The 16,661-nt window shown below is 52.2% G+C and overlaps 1 protein-coding gene across 14 annotated transcripts in view; it reads left to right on the top strand.

Moving 5' to 3' along the window:
* Positions 1-16,661, top strand: part of PTPRS (protein tyrosine phosphatase receptor type S) — a 158,717-nt gene that overhangs the window by 117,793 nt on the left and 24,263 nt on the right. For 8 of the 14 annotated variants that reach the window (XM_054050060.1, XM_054050062.1, XM_054050058.1 and 5 more), the window contains 9 exons: positions 4,490-4,795; positions 6,078-6,271; positions 6,713-6,739; positions 8,532-8,649; positions 12,112-12,702; positions 13,379-13,476; positions 13,936-14,189; positions 14,603-14,696; positions 14,919-15,134. In XM_054050060.1, the coding sequence (XP_053906035.1) occupies positions 4,490-4,795; positions 6,078-6,271; positions 6,713-6,739; positions 8,532-8,649; positions 12,112-12,702; positions 13,379-13,476; positions 13,936-14,189; positions 14,603-14,696; positions 14,919-15,134 (1,898 nt within the window). The remainder of the gene's footprint in view (positions 1-4,489; positions 4,796-6,077; positions 6,272-6,712; positions 6,740-8,531; positions 8,650-12,111; positions 12,703-13,378; positions 13,477-13,935; positions 14,190-14,602; positions 14,697-14,918; positions 15,135-16,661) is intronic. The other 6 variants (XM_054050064.1, XM_054050068.1, XM_054050067.1 and 3 more) reach the window with 2 other exon arrangements.

The following is a 16,661-nucleotide window of genomic DNA, read 5'->3' as shown; positions in this document are numbered from 1 at the left end:
AAGCATCACTGGGGGGGAAATGAACTGAAGGGGCCTGAAAAATAAGTGACAAACTTACCCACACTCTGCTTCTGTTCTACAAGGGTTTTCCCTCCTTCAGATTCGTGGGGATGGGAGGAAAAAGAGGGTCTGGGATGTGCTTTCTGGTTTGATGAAAACAGGCTGGGAGAGGAGTGCGGGAACTGATGGCCGTAGGGCTTAGTGACACTGAGTATTTTTCCCTGAAGGGGATCCGGGAAAGGGGAAGGCTTTGGGGCTTTTTCTAGCTTGGCACCTGCCCAGAACGAGGCCTGGTTTATTTCTGTGTAGCTCAGCTTTCCCGGGGATAGTTTCATTAATTTAATGCTTAAGAACATCAGCTGGGAGCTGTCAGTGTCCTGTAACACGGTGAAATATTTTTCCTGGCTGGCTGTTGGAGGAACGAGTCAATTCTCCTTGGTCCGGGCGACATCCTTCGGCTCACAGACCTTCTGGCTCGGGACAGGCTTTTGTGTCTTCCTTCTGCAGCTCCTTTTCCGTTCAGCTCCTCCTTGGCCCGCTCCATGGCTCTTCTTTCTTTTCTCTTCTGCTGTCTGCCTGCCTGCATGCTCTCGCAGCCCGATGACACCAGCTCTCTGCCCCGCTGTCTGTCTGTCTCTTGCTGGGCGGGTTCACACCATGATGGCATCTTGTCTCTGCAACGGCAAAGCCTCCCTCATCCTCTCGCTGCCGAGGCTTTTGGTGCTGTTCCCCTCCCGGCTCAGCTCGAGCATGTGCCTGCATGCCGCAGCCCTCCCTGCACTGCACACCTCCCCGCACATCACCCTCCACCTCCCTGTCAGGTTGGCTCCTCCTGAGCATCATAACCAAAGTAAAATCCATTAAACTAAAGGTAAAGTATCTTTTTCTTCTTGAAGTAGCTGGGTTTTAACTCTTCAAGTACCAGAGACGTAGAGTGTAAAACGAACAGACTCATGGTTGAAGAAGGCCGATTTGCCCTTTCTAATTAGCCACGACCTTCCCAGGGCTCCTTGGCAACTCTCCCACTCAGAAATTTCAGAGTGCAAAGCACGCATCAACAGACAGGGGTGGCAGAGTGGGTGCTGTGAGGCTGCCTGTGCAGGTGTGGAGGAACAACGGGGCTTTCTCACCCTCGGTTCCTTCCTGAGAAAGAATATTTCTCCCCCATTAGCTCTGCTCTCCTTCCCTTCCCCCTTCCTCACAGTATGTGAAGTGGATGAAACTTATACAAAGTCTATGGTACCTAAAGGGTTAAAAAACATTGTATTGTACAAGGTCAGTAAGGGTCATTCTTGTGGCTTGGACAGTCAACTTTAAAGCGTGTAAAAGATGCAGCTCAGGTGAGTACTGGCTGGTCTCAAGCGGATTCACAAATACAGTCCACCCTGCCGCTGCAGGCTCACACGTGCGTGGGTCTGCACGCACTCCGGGCGATCCCGGAGCCCTGGGAGGGCGGGAGGGGATCCCAAAGAGCAATCGCCCTGGTGAAAGCCGAGATCAGCGGAAGCAGATGACGATCCGCTGGCCGGGCGCTCTCGCCTGCGCTGGGCTCCCTCTCCAGCCAAGGGGTTGTGGCAGAGGTGATCCCAGCCGGTGGTTTGGGCTGCGGTCCTTGGCCTCCTGCACGCAGCTCCCAGCGCCTCGGTGCTGTCCCCACGCACGTCCCCAGGGTGACGCAGGTTGGGCTGGATTGTGAAGGAAACTCTCAGTGCCATGAACTCCCCAGATGCGTCTCCAGTGTGGCCAGCCAGCACTTGGTGGCTGTTTTCATCCAGATGCTGTGGTCGATGAGAGTGACGGGGAGGGAGCCCGGGTGGGATCTGGGCTTTCTTCCCCATCACCCACCCACCCCCACCTTTTTGACCAGAGAAAGCGCAACCGGTCCCAAACGGAGGCCTCACTCCAGGGCCTCTCGGTAGGTCCCTGTGCTGGAGCGCAGAGGGTGAGTGAGCGAGCGAGCGCGGCCGCGCGCAGCAGCCAGTGCAAACAGTGAAACCAAGTGCCAGCTGGAGCTCTGGCTCTGCTTACTGGGGCTTTCATAATGAGTTTCAGGATGGAAAGGGTAGGTCAGGTCAGACCCTCTCTGCAGTGGGTTTCTGGGCTGTGGTGGCTTTGGCTGGACTGCTACGCAGGAAAGGTGGCTTTGAACACTGCCAGCCTCTGATGGGGGAGAAAAAAGAAGCGAACGACATCATGGCAAGCACTGGAAGAGGGTTGAGTCTTTCTTCTCCGTACCCTGAAAGGGACTTGAGGTGGGAAGGAGCAACGCGCCTCTGGTTTGGAGGTGTGGGTGCTGCATCTATCACAGCAGATGGAGAGAGCGATATGGGAAGGAGATCCGTCAGCGGAGTCTGCAGTCCTGCTCTCTGTCCAGGTAGCTTAGCAAAGGAGAAGAGATTGGGGTCCAAACCTGCCCTTACTGTAGCCGCTGGGGCTCTGCTGGCGGGGGGCTCTCGGTCAGGGAGCCAGCAGTGGGGCAGGGTGGCATTTTAAAAGCCAGTCACTTGCAGAAACCCACCAGGAGCTTGGTCTGGCCTCGTAGCTCAGTTTCTCTCGTTCTCTCGTAAGAAAGTCTTATAAGTTAGCAGTTGAAGCGTGGAAGGTAGGTAAACAGACTGGGAATGTTCTGGAAGGAGTCACTTTTTATATCAGTATTATTTTATTATTATGATTTCCTTTCTGATTTTTTTTTTTTGTTTTCAATTATTGGCTTGATTTATGTTTTACTTTTCAGTTTGTTACTTTTGGGTTTGTTTGTTTGACATACTTTGTATTGCTTTGCGTGGCTAGCCATGGCCAGGGATCATCGCCTCCAAAGGGGGGCTCTGAGGGGAAGGGCTTCATTCTGCCCGTTTAAATACAGCCAAAGTGTAGCAGGAAAGCAGGAGGACAACACCCAGAGTGTCCTACTGGACAGAGTGCTCGGCACTGGGGTGAGGACCATCTTCACCCTTCCTGCAAACCTTCAATCTCTGTTTGATGGAGGCAAACACAAAGCACACAGTTTTCACTCCAGCGTGAACTGGAGAGGCGTGACTGGATTTAGCAGCGTCCTCAAGGCGAGTCGAGCCTGAACAGCTGTTTGTGACTCAGGAATGGGAGCAGGAGGTTTGAAAAAAAAACCCGATTTCTCAGTAAAAGAGCTTCTTGTTGATTAAAAAGCAACCGAGAAATGAGAAATTGTGACCAGCATTTATCTGGTCCTGCGCTTCTTGCAGGTGATGCTTTGGGGGCTTATAAGGACACCCCAGTTTCTGGCAGTGTCTGCAGAGAGTTAAGAGCCGTTCTTGCAGTTTGACTGCGTTGAGTGAGGTTGAACTTGCAGTTACCTTGAAAAGGTGTCACTCTGCTTACCTGGGCTGATTGCTCGTAATTAGTGATTGCAAGCAGGTTTGCAGTCGGCGTACAGAAGTGGCAGACTCTGCCCAGACCTCTGCAGGGTCTCAGACCTGTGGCACCTCCAGCAGCCTCTGGTTGCTGCAGTTCTCCCCGTCTCGAGGCACAGCCACGACGTGGCCGCGTGTGTCCCGGCACGTAGTGTCTGACGGGGCTGGTGTCAGCGTCCTCTTCCCGCTGAGCAGATCGTGCTAAAATTACCTCCCGCAGCTCCGTAAACACTGAAGTGAGCAGCCCTGCGCTAGAACGCTGTGGTTTACACCTTCTCCATGTCCTGGAAACCAGCCCTTAGGCAGCTGTGTGCTGCCACCATGAGAGCAGGCGCAGGGCAGCGTCTCCAGACCTGTCCTGGGGCCTCCAGAAACACCCTGGGGTGTACACAGCGCTTGTGCTGCCTCTGAAAATCCCACTGATACCTGAATGCCGCTGCCTCGCTCCTCAGCAAGGCTCCTCTCTGACCCCGTCCTGGCAGCCGCGCCACGGGCACATTGCTTGTTCATGTCGTGAGTGTTACCACGGTGGAGTTTCGCCTCCTTCGGTCCATGCACAGCTAATCATTTCCATCTGGAGGCGCAGACTCTTAAAGTTAAGCCTCCTGGCAAACGAAATGCTTTCCTTACTTACTTTTCACAGATCCCCTCAAAGAAATTCAAGATCCCACGGACTGCAGGGTGGGAGCGAGTGCTTTACCAGGCAGGCAGGATGTGCCAACCTGCAGTGGAATGGGGAGCTGAAGGAAAGGGCAAAGCCGGGTGCTGGGTTGCGTGCCAGCCACCCTCAGCAGGAGCAGCAGGACCCCTCTTGGCTAGCCCGCTCGCTGTTTTACTCCTTTGCTTTAGCACATTTCAGTTTTGATGCCCCATTTCATTTCCGTTGGCTTTTTTTTTTTCTTTTCATTTAAAAAAAAAAAAAAAAAAGACAACAACAAAAAAGTTCTCTTCTCTTTTAATTTTATCTTCCTAAACCAAATTTTTGTACGTTTTATTTTAGATTTTTTTGTTATCATTTTCCTTTTTTTTTTTCTTTTTATCTTTCCCATCTTTTGTTTTTTCCCCCTTCTTCCCTTTCCCTCCTGAATTTTCCCCCCTCGTAGAACCGTCTGCCCCCCCTCAAGACGTAAAATGCGTCAGCACCAGATCCACCGCCATTCTGGTAAGTTGGCGGCCGCCGCCGGCCGAAAGCCAAAACGGCATCCTGGCTGGATACAGCGTCTACTATCGAGCGCTGGACTCGGAGGACTCGGAGCTTAAGGAGGTGAATGATATCCCCCCAACCACCAGTCAGATCCTACTGGAGTCCCTGGAGAAGTGGACAGAGTATCGCATCACTGTCGTGGCTCACACGGAGGTGGGGCCGGGCCCGGAGAGCTCGCCGGTTATCGTCCGGACAGACGAGGATGGTAATTGAGTTTTTTCTGGTTTTCTTCCGAGTCCCCCGGTGAAAACGTGTCCCTGGAGAGGGCTCTTTCCCCGCTGGGGAGGACACAGCGAGTCCCTTCTGGTGGCTCGTGTGGTGTATGACCAGAATCTCCCATCCCAGACGTGCAGCATCCTCTGCCGCCGCCTCCCCACGCTCCTCTGATACCTCGGGGCTCTCCTTCCTGCTTTAGGGGTGTGAATTTTGGATTTTTGGGGTTTTTTTTTAATGTCAAGCCCTTGAGCCTTGGCTTTTCCTGAAAAGCTGCTCTTACTGAGCAAGGCGGCAGCTGAGGCAGTGAGGAGAATAGTCAGAGGAGAGGCGAAAATTGCTGCCAGAAACTGGTTTAAATATTAAGAGTTCTTGCCACGCATTCTTTTTTACTGAATCCTCTGCAAGGCAGAGCTTTGGGCAGTGGTAGGAGGCCAGAGCCTCTGGTTCAGAAACCCCCAGCTCAGATGCAAACAGGAATGATGAAGCTTGAATTGCCCCGGTACTTTTACAGTAAAAAAAAAACCCAGGGGAAAATGGGAATGTGTGCATGGAAGGAGAGCAGCCTGGTTTGTGAGGGTCAGGTGGCACCCCCAGTTCTGCAGGCCAAGTCAATGACACAAGTCAATACCAAATTGCCGAGGCTTTCTTCCTCCATTCCAAAGAAGAAGAGCTTTTTAGACGAGCGGCAGGTTTGTCCCTTGTGTGGGACCTGTTGCCTGAGCATCGGCTCGCTTCCAGGTGGATAGAATACCTTGCTCAGGGAAAGCGTGGCTTTCTTGCACGTGAGGTTGTCATGCACTGTATTATTAGCACTTATTCCAAAAATTCAGCCCAAATTTCATCCAAGACCCCTCTTGTTTCCTGCCCTGAGATTACGCAGCAGCTGTAAGCACCAACTATCCTGCGCTCCCTGAGAGACAGGGGACCTCCAAGGGCAAGTCTCCCTTCGCATCCTCTCCACCCTAATGTCCCACAGGCAGGACCAGAGCTTTTCTGGTTCATTAAAAATCACCTTTGTCCTCAGAATGTGATCTGGAAGCGTATAGTTTCTTCCATCGGAGCAAACTGGGATGGAGGAGCCTGTGGAGGCACAGATGGACTATGAGATGGACCTGTTTCCGTGCATGTTTCCAATCTATGCAGATTAGATTCCCCAGTAGTTTATCTCCCTCTCCTTTCAGGGCCGTAGATTCAGTGTCCCCAAACTGAAGTGACATGCTCCGCATAGGAATCCCCAGGTGACTCCTACCCCTTTCTTTCCTTCCTCGCAGTGCCCAGTGCGCCACCTCGCAAAGTGGAGGTGGAGGTCCTGAATTCGACTGCAATCCAAGTGTTCTGGCGCTCGCCAGTCCAGAACCGCCAGCACGGCCAGATCCGCGGCTACCAGGTCCACTATGTGCGCATGGAGAACGGAGAGGCGCGGGGGCTGCCCCAGATCAAGGATATCATGCTGGCTGATGCCCAGGTAAGGACTCTCCTCCTACTCCAGTCTCCTCACCTGGGAGGCTCAAGGGGGTGGGTGCTCCAGCCCCTGGTCTCATCCCAGGCACCGTAACGCTGGAGAAAATGGATGAGTGTCTTTGTGACAAGGGATACGTTATCTTTCTGCAGTTCATTTGCACTCCCAGGCAGTAGCTGTTGTGGAAGAGTGTGAACTGCTGTGTCCCAGCACTGAACTAAATACTGTTCACCCCTCCACTATGTCTGGGAAGGCTTTTAATACAGGCAAAGGCCACAGTGGAATCTACTAATTTCTCCCACTCTACTTCTTCCTTCATGCTGGCCTGGTAACTCCTGACCTTGTGTGGCTGCTTGCTCAGGGACTCCTTCCTCATGCTCTGTCTGTCTTTCCCTTCTTTTCCCTCTTGTATTCTCATGTGCAAAACCTCTCTTGTTCTCTGCCCAGTGGGAAACAGATGACACTGCTGAATATGTAAGTAAAAAAGTAAAATCCCTCCCATCCTGGTGCTATCCCTTCCCTTCTCCCATTTCCTTTTGTGGTGTGCTATTTTCCTTTTCCTTTATTTTTTTTTTGTGGTGCCAGTGTACCTGGTTTAGAGCCTGTTGTTGGTATTCCCATGCATTTTCCCTGCCCTGGTCACTTTGCTCTGCACTCCTGTGTGATTGTGTAGTTTGTCAGTACGCAACGATACTGCAGGGTTTTCCCCTCGGCTCGAAGGAAAGACGAGTCTGCTGCTCCTCCCTGGGGAAGCAGACGGGACGGTGAATTCGAGAGGCCCTTGCGCGTATGGTTAGGAGTGGGCTGATCTGCAAGCACCTCTGGTGGTGTCTGTAAAACGTAGTTAGGGTGAAAAGCATTGGGTATCAAAGCCTGCTGAGTCCTAAGCTCTCAGGGCATGAGCAAACACTTAGTGCCCCTAAAGGGCCAAGGTTCTTAGATAACGCATTGATACAAAGCACTGAATCACTATTGGCACTTTTGCCTTTTAAGCAAACCTTAAAGCCATCTTGGCTCTTTGGCTTTTGCTGCTTCTGCTAAAACGCTAAATGCTTTCTGTGATCTCACAGCTACAAAGAAATAGGAGAAAGCATTTCCTTCATGGAATGGTTGGGTCTCAAAATAATGCACCGCTGAGTTGAGTGGATTTGTGTCTCCTAGAGATTGCCAGACGCTCTGCATACGTGGAGTCCCCTCTGTTACAGATGGAGAAACTGAGTCACGTAAAAGCAAAATCTCTTTCCTAAAATCTCAGCAAAACTCAGTGGCAAGTGTGAAAGCAGAACAGGTTCTTGATTTCTAGAAGCCAGACCTGTCTCTGAGCTATTGCCTTCCAAATGTGTTGATTAAAATCCTGCTGGTTTGAAGTTCTGTTCCGCTCCCTGCTCAGTGTTGGGGGCAATACAGATGCTTTCAGGATCAGCAAATTCTTCCCAAGTGGTGCCCTGAGATTTAATATTGAAAGCACCAAGGGGTGATGAGAGTGAGGGGAGAGAATGGCTGTAAAACAAGCACAACGTTCACGTCTCCCTCCTTTCCAGGGCCTTGGAGAAAACTCTGCTGCATACACTCCCCTCCTGTTCGATTTAGCACGGGTATTCTTTGTACAACGCAGCCCTCTGAGGGGCTGAATGCTTCCTGGGAAGGGGCTGTTCTTGAGGGCAGTCTTCCAGCACAGCTCTTGGGAGCCAGGTGTGGTGAGGCTGATAGGGATGAGGGACAGAGGGACCGGGGATTTAGCGGAGAGCTTTAGCGTGCAAGCAGAAAATGTCGTCTTGCACTTTGCGTTAAAGCAACTTTAATATTATGTAGGCATTAAAAAATATCTCTGCGGAGAGAAGGGAGGGGGTAATGGAGAAAAAAAAATGTAATCTTGAAAGCGCTGAGACCTCCTCTGAGACAGCCTTGTGAAGAGGAACGCTTTGAAGAGCGCAGCAGCATTTTGATGGCTGAAGCAGTTTGTGTGGAGATAGGAAACGTTTGAGGGGTGGATCTGGAAGAGGAGGCGTTGAGACAGGGCCCTGCGGAGACACGCGGTGTTTACAGAGGGGCTGTGTGCAGCCGGGGTGCGCGTGCCTCTCGCCGAGGGAACGTGACCCTCGTGCTCCTGCCAGTTGCCTCATCTACCTGCTTGCCCCATGGTTTCAGATTCAGTGAATGTTCCTGCATGCTAGAAAAGGGCTGGGACTCCTGCGAGGAGGAGAGATCTGCCCACACGTATGTACCTGAATATTGACATGATTTTCCTTTGGAATCTTGCAAACAGGAAATGGTCATTGCTGGGCTTCAGCCTGAGACTGCGTATTCCATTACCGTAGCCGCCTACACCATGAAGGGAGACGGTGCTCGCAGCAAACCGAAAGTGGTCACCACGAAGGGTGCAGGTAAGAGTCTTTCCCTGAAACATTGGGATTGGGATTCACCAGTTTCCTAAAGCTGTGAAGCTCTTCCTCCAGATTCAGCTCCTTCATCCCACTCCCTTCACGAAGGACAGACTTGCAGCAAATGCCATGCTACCCTGAAGACAAAATGACTTCTTGTGAGGCAGAAACCCCTTTATTCCCCATAGATAGTGCTCACTAAATGACATCATTTTCTGTTCTGTGCTGCGGAAAGCCCTGGCACACCTAGAAACACGACAGAGGATGAATTCCTCTTGTGTTATAAATTCCAGGGCACCAGCAGGAAGGAGAACCTCTGCCTGGCCTGAGACCGTGTGGCTTTGATGGTTGGCGCACACAGATTCCCTGGGAACAGGAGAGCCAGAGGTCTGCTGTCATGGGCTTGACTTGCAAAGACGTGAAAAGCAGCGGGAGGGGAATGGTGGCTTATACTGCCCACTCTTCTCTTCTTCTGAATATAGGTCCCCTCTTTGCTCAGGACCAGCAGAGACAAAAGTACTGACAGTATTGACCTTTCCTTGCAAGCATCTCTGAGACCTGAGCTCTGTTGGCACGTACCACCCCGGTTCATCCTCCCTTTGACCTATTCTTCACAGCAAAGGGTCTGTCAGCATCAGGACAGAGGGCGCAGTGCCCAGCTGGGATGGCAGGGCCTAAACAGAGGAATGACAAAGGGCAACAGGGTATCCCTTGCTCCTCCAAAGGACTGTGCTGCAGGCAGAAAGGAGAGGTGCAGACTCCGGTCCTCTCAGCATCTGCGTTCTTGTGGTTTCTGCTCTCAAGGCTGCAGTGTGGGAAGGGTTTTGTGCAGTGGGGAGAGACTGTGGTGCCTAGAGCTGGAGTTGTCCCTTGTCCAGCTCATTTTTGTTGGGCTGTGGTTGCCTTCTCTCACCCCATTTTGTTTGTGCTCTTTCTTCTGTTCCTGCTCTCAGATGATAGCTTTCTCCCCTTTTCATTTCTTTATTTGTCACCTAACTTCCCAACCCTGGTTACCTGTTCATTTTCTTCTTAGTTTTGGGGCAGGCATCTTCACCCTGCTTGTGGCAGCTGAATGAGCTGACATCATCCCTTGTTTCTGGAAGAACATCGCGCTCTGCCTCTGCAGGGACCAAAGGCCTTTGGTCAGTGCAGCGTAATTAACCTGGAAACCTTTGCTTGGGCTCTGGAGGCAGCGCAGGCACTCAGCCGAGCGCACGGGACACAGAGGGCTCGGGAGCCCTGGCCTAGAACACGCCGGGCTGGAGCCACGGCTGCCCTCCATGCCCTTGTCTTTTCCCTACCCTAACTCACGTCTTCATCTCATTTTACGTTCCTGTTTCAGACAAGTGAATGGGATTTCAGCCCTTCTCTTCCCTCTCGCCTCTCCTGCCTAGTTCAGAGAACGGTACACAGAGAACAGGGTTGCTTTCCCGGACACCAGCTCTTGCAGATGTTACATCCAGGCTGCTGTCCTCACGCCTTGTAGTGTCAGTGCACTGTCAGCCTTTGTCTTCATCGCCCTCTTCTCCTTTCCCCTCCAGCTTTGCCCATGTTTCTTCTCCCTGGCTCCCTACTTTTCTCTTTTCCATCTCCCGAGGGCTCTCTGCTCTTTTCCTTTTTGTCTCCTGGAGCCTTTCTCTCTGCTTCCCTCCCTCGTCACTCTCTCTTGTCACCGTCCCTCATCTCTCCCCGTTAGGATTGGCAGTGCAGGTGATCAGCCACAGTGGGATGTTTTCTCCAGCACAGCAGCTATTACCCAAAACTCAATTTCGCCCAACTTGAAATAGCTATTTTAAAAAAAATCTTTCAAATGGCTCTGTAACATTCTTATCTTCTTTGCAGCGTGGAGTCAATATCCCTTCTGAGAGGAGAGATTTCTTTCTTTATCATTCAGGGCTAGGGGCTGAATTTAAATACAGCAATACATCCAATTTTCTCCTTTACTGTCCAAACCAATTGCGAAATAAAACAATTCCCCCCCCTCCACGCTTTCTTCTCACCTTTCTTCCAAACAATATTTGTTGTGCAAATGTAGTATTTTCAAGCTCAGCTGATTATAGTAACGTTTGTGATAAAAACCCAAACATAAAGGTAATGGCATTGTTTTTCTCTTTAATGTGTTTCTTAGGCACTTCCAAGGGAGGCTCTCCCAGCACTGCTCCCTCGCCATTCCCTGCCAGTTTGAAATGCATAAAGCATTTGTTTCAGAGACAGCCTCTTATCCCCACATTCAGAAGTCGGTCGATGCAGCAGGCAGCATGGTTTTCCCCAGTTTGGCTCTGCCAGCATCCCTGACACAGGCAGCTTCCTTCCCTGCTGGCTCCCTCCCGCTCGCTTCGTTAGCCGCGGTACGGCTCCCCAGCCCGCCAGGCTCATGCTGCCAGAGTGGGCCAGGATCTCTCCTAACTCCATTCTCCCTCCTCCTCCTGTTCAACCAGGAAAAATACCAAGGCAGAGAGAAAGAAATTAAATCTCTAGTAGTGGAGTTGAGTGTAAATGGTGCGTGAGCTGCTGGAATTAATGCTCCGGTTTCTCCAGCTCCAGGAACCTCTGGGCCTACACATGTCATTTAGCTGTGGCTGTGGGCTCGCTCAGCAGTCGGGCAGCCTCAGGGCTCATTAGACAGAGGCCCCGCGCTGCTGAGCTCCTGCAGAGCCCCCAGATGTGGAGGAACAAGCAAGCAGGTTAAGAGGGAGCTCACCGAAAGCACCAACACTCAGCTGTCCTTTTCCCTCCTCCAGAGGAGAGAAGCTGCGGGAGTAAGCAGCAACTCTCCCTGCGCTCTGCCTCATACAGATTTTAGGGTCTCTTTCCACTCTCTGCGTGCTTCCTCCATTCTGTGCCCAACTGGGTGATCAGATGCCTGCCAGGCTCACTTCGCTGGCCTCCCGCCCGCTGCTCAGGACCTGGGGCTGCCCAGACTTCCCTTCCCATCCTTCATTACTTCACCCTCAGCTGCTTTGGACTTCCCAGCCTGGGCCAATCTGTTCAGTCTCTTTCTGCGCGAGTTGTGCTCTGTAATGGGAGAGAGAAAGAGGATGGGAGTTTGGGGGTTCCAGCGTTTACTCTTCCCTGCCCTGGGAAGCAATCAGCTCGGGTGATGAGGACAAGAAGCTGAAATTCCAGACTCCTGAGTTGATTCTTCCCGGCTGTGGGAGGATATATGGTGCGGTGGTAAGGGAGGAGCTGTGCACACCTTTCCAGCCTGAGGAAAGGGAAGAAAATAAATCCAGAGATGTGTCAGTACTTCACATAGCGCCTCATTCCTAAACTTTAGATAGAGCCCATCCCATGTGCCACAGGTGAGTGGCAGCAAGTTGGTGTACAAGGGGACACACGAAAGTACACAGAGTCGAGCTGAAACCTTGCTGCTGACATGAGGAACCTGTTGCTGCAGCTTGAGAGTCTCTCCTCACCAGCCAACCTGTCCCATGTTTGACCAAAGGTGTCTCTCTCCTTCCCCAGTCCCAGGGAAGCCCATCCTGTCTGTGCACCAGACGGAGGAGAACACTCTGCTGGTGAAATGGGAGCCTCCACTGGATGCAGAAGGCCAAGTGTTGGGCTACCGGCTCCAGTTTGGCCGCAAGGATGTCGATCCCCTGGCTACCTTGGAGTTCACAGCCCTGGAGGATAAGTACACCGCTCCCAGCATCCACAAGGGCGCCACGTATGTTTTCAAGCTGGCCGTGAAAAGCCGGGCTGGCTTTGGGGAGGAAGCTGTGCAGGAACTCACCACCCCTGAAGACATCCCCAAGGGTTACCCCCAAATCCTCGAGGCGAGCAACATCACTTCCATGTCGGTCCAGTTTGGCTGGCTCCCCCCCGTGCTGGCCGAGAGGAATGGAGCCATCGTCAAATACACCGTGGCCTACCGGGAAGCCGGTTCTCCTGGCAACCCGCTGGAAAAAGACCTGCCCCCCTCCCCAGAGAACTCGTACACCCTCAACGGCCTCAAACCCAACACCGCCTATGATGTTAAAATCCGTGCTCACACCAGTAAAGGCCCCGGGCCGTACAGCCCGACCGTCCAGTATCGGACGTTCCAGCTGGATCAAGGTAGGACTTACCGGTTTCTCCTCGCTCTCTCTCCTTGTAACCGGGGATGGTGCCGGGAGGCAGAGAGCTGGAGAGGTCAAGCCAGGCTCAGCCAGGCTCGTGAGTAAATGCAGAGCACTCTGGTTTCACGCTCAGTCCCTCAGCTCCTCTCTGCCTTGTGCCAGGTAAGTCCCTTTTACCGCTTTCTTCTATGTTAAGTCCGGACACCCTTCTTTCACTGGCACCTGAAGAGGGGAGCCAGTCGCTGTACAGGTGGGAAGAGCATTTTCTTCAGCTTTTGCAAACAGCCAAAAGAGAACAAAAAAAAAAAAACCAACCTCAGATGTGAGCTGGGATGGGTTTCCTCACCTGAGCATGCTCAGAAAGCCAGCACCTCGTTCCTGCAGCAGCCACCCACGCCCCTGGGTGTGTGGGCAAAGCCACGCACCCTCCCTCACCCCTCCCTGGGGTTAGGCACGGGGACAGGGAGCTCTGGGAGATGAACCTTGGCAGAACGCAAGCAAAGTGTGGAGGAGGGAGCAAGCCCTTCTGTTCCTGCAGCAGCAGCCAGACCCAGACTGGCAGGGCCTTTTGCCAGTGCCTGACATTATTCTCTTCCTTCTCTTTCTTGCTCTTCCTTCCCTCTGCTGCCTTTTCTTCTCCTTTCTCCCCTTCCTCCTCGCTTTTCTCTCAGCAGTTTTACCCAAAAATTTCAAGGTGAAGATGGTGACAAAGACTTCTGTCCTTTTGAGCTGGGAGTTCCCTGAGAATTACAACTCTCCCACCCCGTACAAGGCAAGTGGAGTAGAGGAACCAGAACTGTGTTTCCTCCCAGTTTCCTGGGAGCTTTGTCTGTTGGTTTGAATAAGAGGGTGCAGATGTGGGGAAATGATGGTTAATCACTAGATCAAGCAGGTGGGCTGGAAGTCACCTCTTGGGTTGCAGTCCCTCCTCTGTTACCAAAGCGTTGCCTCCCTGGGCAAGTTACCACCATTTTCCTATTTCCAGGTCTCAGGCTTTGTCCTGCATCCTTACGCGCAGGGACTCCGCAGTGGGCACAGGCGACACACAGCTCACCGCTCAGGTGGCCCTGTCCTGTGTTTGCCGTAGCTCTGGCAGCGCTGGGTGGAGCAGAGCATAGCTGAGAGCCCCACGTTCTCTGCAAACCGCAGCAGCAGGGAGGCAGGAGTTTGGTTGCTGGAGGAATGTCAGTTTTGCTCATGATACAACTTTGCTGCTCTTTGCCTCCCGCAGATCCAGTACAATGGGCTCAATGTCGATGTGGACGGCCGCACTACCAAGAAACTCATCACCAACCTGAAGCCCCGCACGTTCTATAACTTTGCTCTCATGAACTGGGGCAATAGCATGGGCGGCTTGCAGCAGAACGTCGCTGCCTGGACCGCTGCCGACATGTTGTCAAAGAAGCCAGAGGTGACCCACAAGCCTGATGCTGATGGCAACGTGGTGGTGATCTTCCCAGACGTGAAGAGCCCCGTGCCTGTCCAGTAGGTTTCTCTTAAACTGCAGACGTGAGGTGCTCGGTTTATGTTTTGGGGATCAGCCTTGATGGCTGGAGTCTGCAGCACAAACCCACAAGGGTGGCAGCAGGGAAAGCGTTCCCTGCATTTTCAGCCTTGCCTGGCTCTTGTCTTTTGGAGCCACTTCCCAGAGCTAACGGAGGTTCCCAAAGTAATGCAAAGGGAGTAAATAAAGAGACATGCTGTACAGGGTTGCCACTGATCCAGGCTCGTTCCAGGAGCAGCAGTAACAACTGTGCAAATATAAGGGATTTGCAGGGTTGGGCCACTGGGGCTGTTTGGTCAAACATCGCCTTCCACATCAGAATGTGCACTCTCTTCTGTAACTCGTAGAAGGAAATAAAGTTCTTTTATTTCTTCTGGTTATTCCCAACTCTTAGGGCTTACTACATTGTGGTGGTGCCTCTGAGGAAGTCCCGGGGAGGGCAGTTCTTCAACCCCTTGAACAGCCCTGAGGAGATGGACCTGGAGGAGGTGAGTGTGGGTGACGCTGAAGCCAGCTGTAGGGAGAGTGCAAATGGCTGCGCTGGATGGGATGATGACCTGGGAATGGTGGTTTGGTGGTATCTGTGATCTGTGTTCTGAGTGGCCCTAAGGTGAGACCAATCTGAGTAGGATGGTTTGGTTCCCCTCCTTCCTGCTCCTTTGATGGTTTTGAAGGCATCGGGGCTCAGAATGTTCCTTTGCTTCCTCCAGCTCGTTCAGGACATTGCCAGGCTCCGGCGCCGCAGTCTGCGCCACTCCCGACAACTGGACTTCCCCAAGCCCTACATTGCTGCCCGTTTTCGCTCCCTCCCCTCCCACTTCATCCTGGGGGATATGAAGCACTACGACAACTTTGAGAACAGAGCCCTGGAGCCAGGGCAGAAATACGTCATCTTCGTCCTGGCAGTGCTCCAGGAACCTGAGGCCGTAAGTGCTGCCTGTTTTCTCTTGCCCTCTTCAGGTGCTTCTGCTGCAATGTCCCCACTATAAACCAGAGACAGGAGCTCTCTTTCTTGAGCTGCCAGCAGCCCAGGTGCCCTCCTGGCATTCTCCGGCACACTCTTGCTCCTGATGCCAGAGCTTGAGGTTTTTCCCTTGTAAAGACCTTCCAGCCCAGCTGAAAGATTTTGCTTGTGGCTCTTGGAGCTGTTTGAGGCTGGTGTCTGCATGCAGCAGACGTGTTATTCCAAGCAGTCAAGCCAAGGACACAGGCACCTCAATGCACCACTGCTGCGTTTTGCCAACGTTCACAGGCAGGACTTGCCACATGTGTGGCTCTGGATTTGAGTCCGGAATGGGGAACACTGAACTGTCCGCAGGGCTGTGCTCGAGTCCAGAGGTCCCTAGGGCAGACCCCGTTACAGAGTCATTTCTCATACAGGCTGTCCTTGTGTTCCTCAGAGCAACCGCCACAGCTCCTGCTCTGAGAGCAGCACGTCGCAGGCCCTGGGCATCGCTGTTCTCCACCAAGTGGAAAGGGGAGCATTATTTTATGGTACCTGTGCTCTCTGCCACTGTAGCTCCTCTGCCGATCTCTGTGGTGCTCTGTTGGGCTTTATGAAAACAACTGGTTCGACGTTTACCTGCCTCCTCCCTCTTTCACAATAGGAAACAGTCTAATACTTTGTTTTAAAATCCCCCCTGTGGAGTTGTAGCAGGGACCTATTTGAAATTAAGGGTTTTCAGAGGGGTTTTTTTTTCCCCAAATAAACATTTAGTTGTGTATTTGATATTAAAGGATTAGGCTGACACGCTTCTGAATGGGTTTCTCAATCGGATTACTGCAGCTTCTGGTAATTTCTGCTCTAAAACAAGGTACTGTGCGCTCACTCACAATGGCCTGGATTCACCGCAGCTCCCAAATATTTCAGTCTTGCTGCGAGCTGACAGAGTTCAAGGGCCCAGACCCCAGATCCTTTTCTCCTGGCTCAAAGCAAGCCCTGCCAGTTCTCCTCTGTGTGGTTTAGTTTCTGTGTAAGACGGGAGTGCATCCTTCCTGGGCCGGGGAAGTTGTGGTTCTCATCAGAACAAGCAATGCCCATTAGTTGGGACTCCGATAGGCTGGAATGTGTCTCTGATTCTCCTCCAGAGCCCCGTGCACTGCAGAGGGAGCAGAGGAGACATAGTGCAGTTTATTCATTTATACTTAATTGTAAGAGTTGGGTTTTTTCAGTCACCAGACCAGACTGTTTCTAACCATTAATTCTTGTTTTAATCCCTTCCCTCTTTCTCTGTAATCCTGTCTGACTGTCAAAATCCAGATGGTTACATGAGAGCTAGAAAAAAGTGTCTGTGTGTTTGTGGTTGCGGAGAGGGCTCAGGGATGTGGTGGAACAGAGGTACAGTCAACTGGTTCCTAAGAGCACCTTCCTGGCTATAAGATCAGGGAGACATAGGCACAAGGAAGTCTTCAACTGCACGTGCGTGCGATCTTCCAGAGCTCTGTCTTGCCTG

The sequence above is a fragment of the Cuculus canorus genome, chromosome 27 (assembly GCF_017976375.1).
Source record: "Cuculus canorus isolate bCucCan1 chromosome 27, bCucCan1.pri, whole genome shotgun sequence".
NCBI classification, from domain to species: Eukaryota; Metazoa; Chordata; class Aves; order Cuculiformes; family Cuculidae; genus Cuculus; species Cuculus canorus.
The sequence above is the reverse complement of the archived record's forward strand: the minus strand, read 5'-3'. Positions and strand labels throughout refer to the sequence as shown.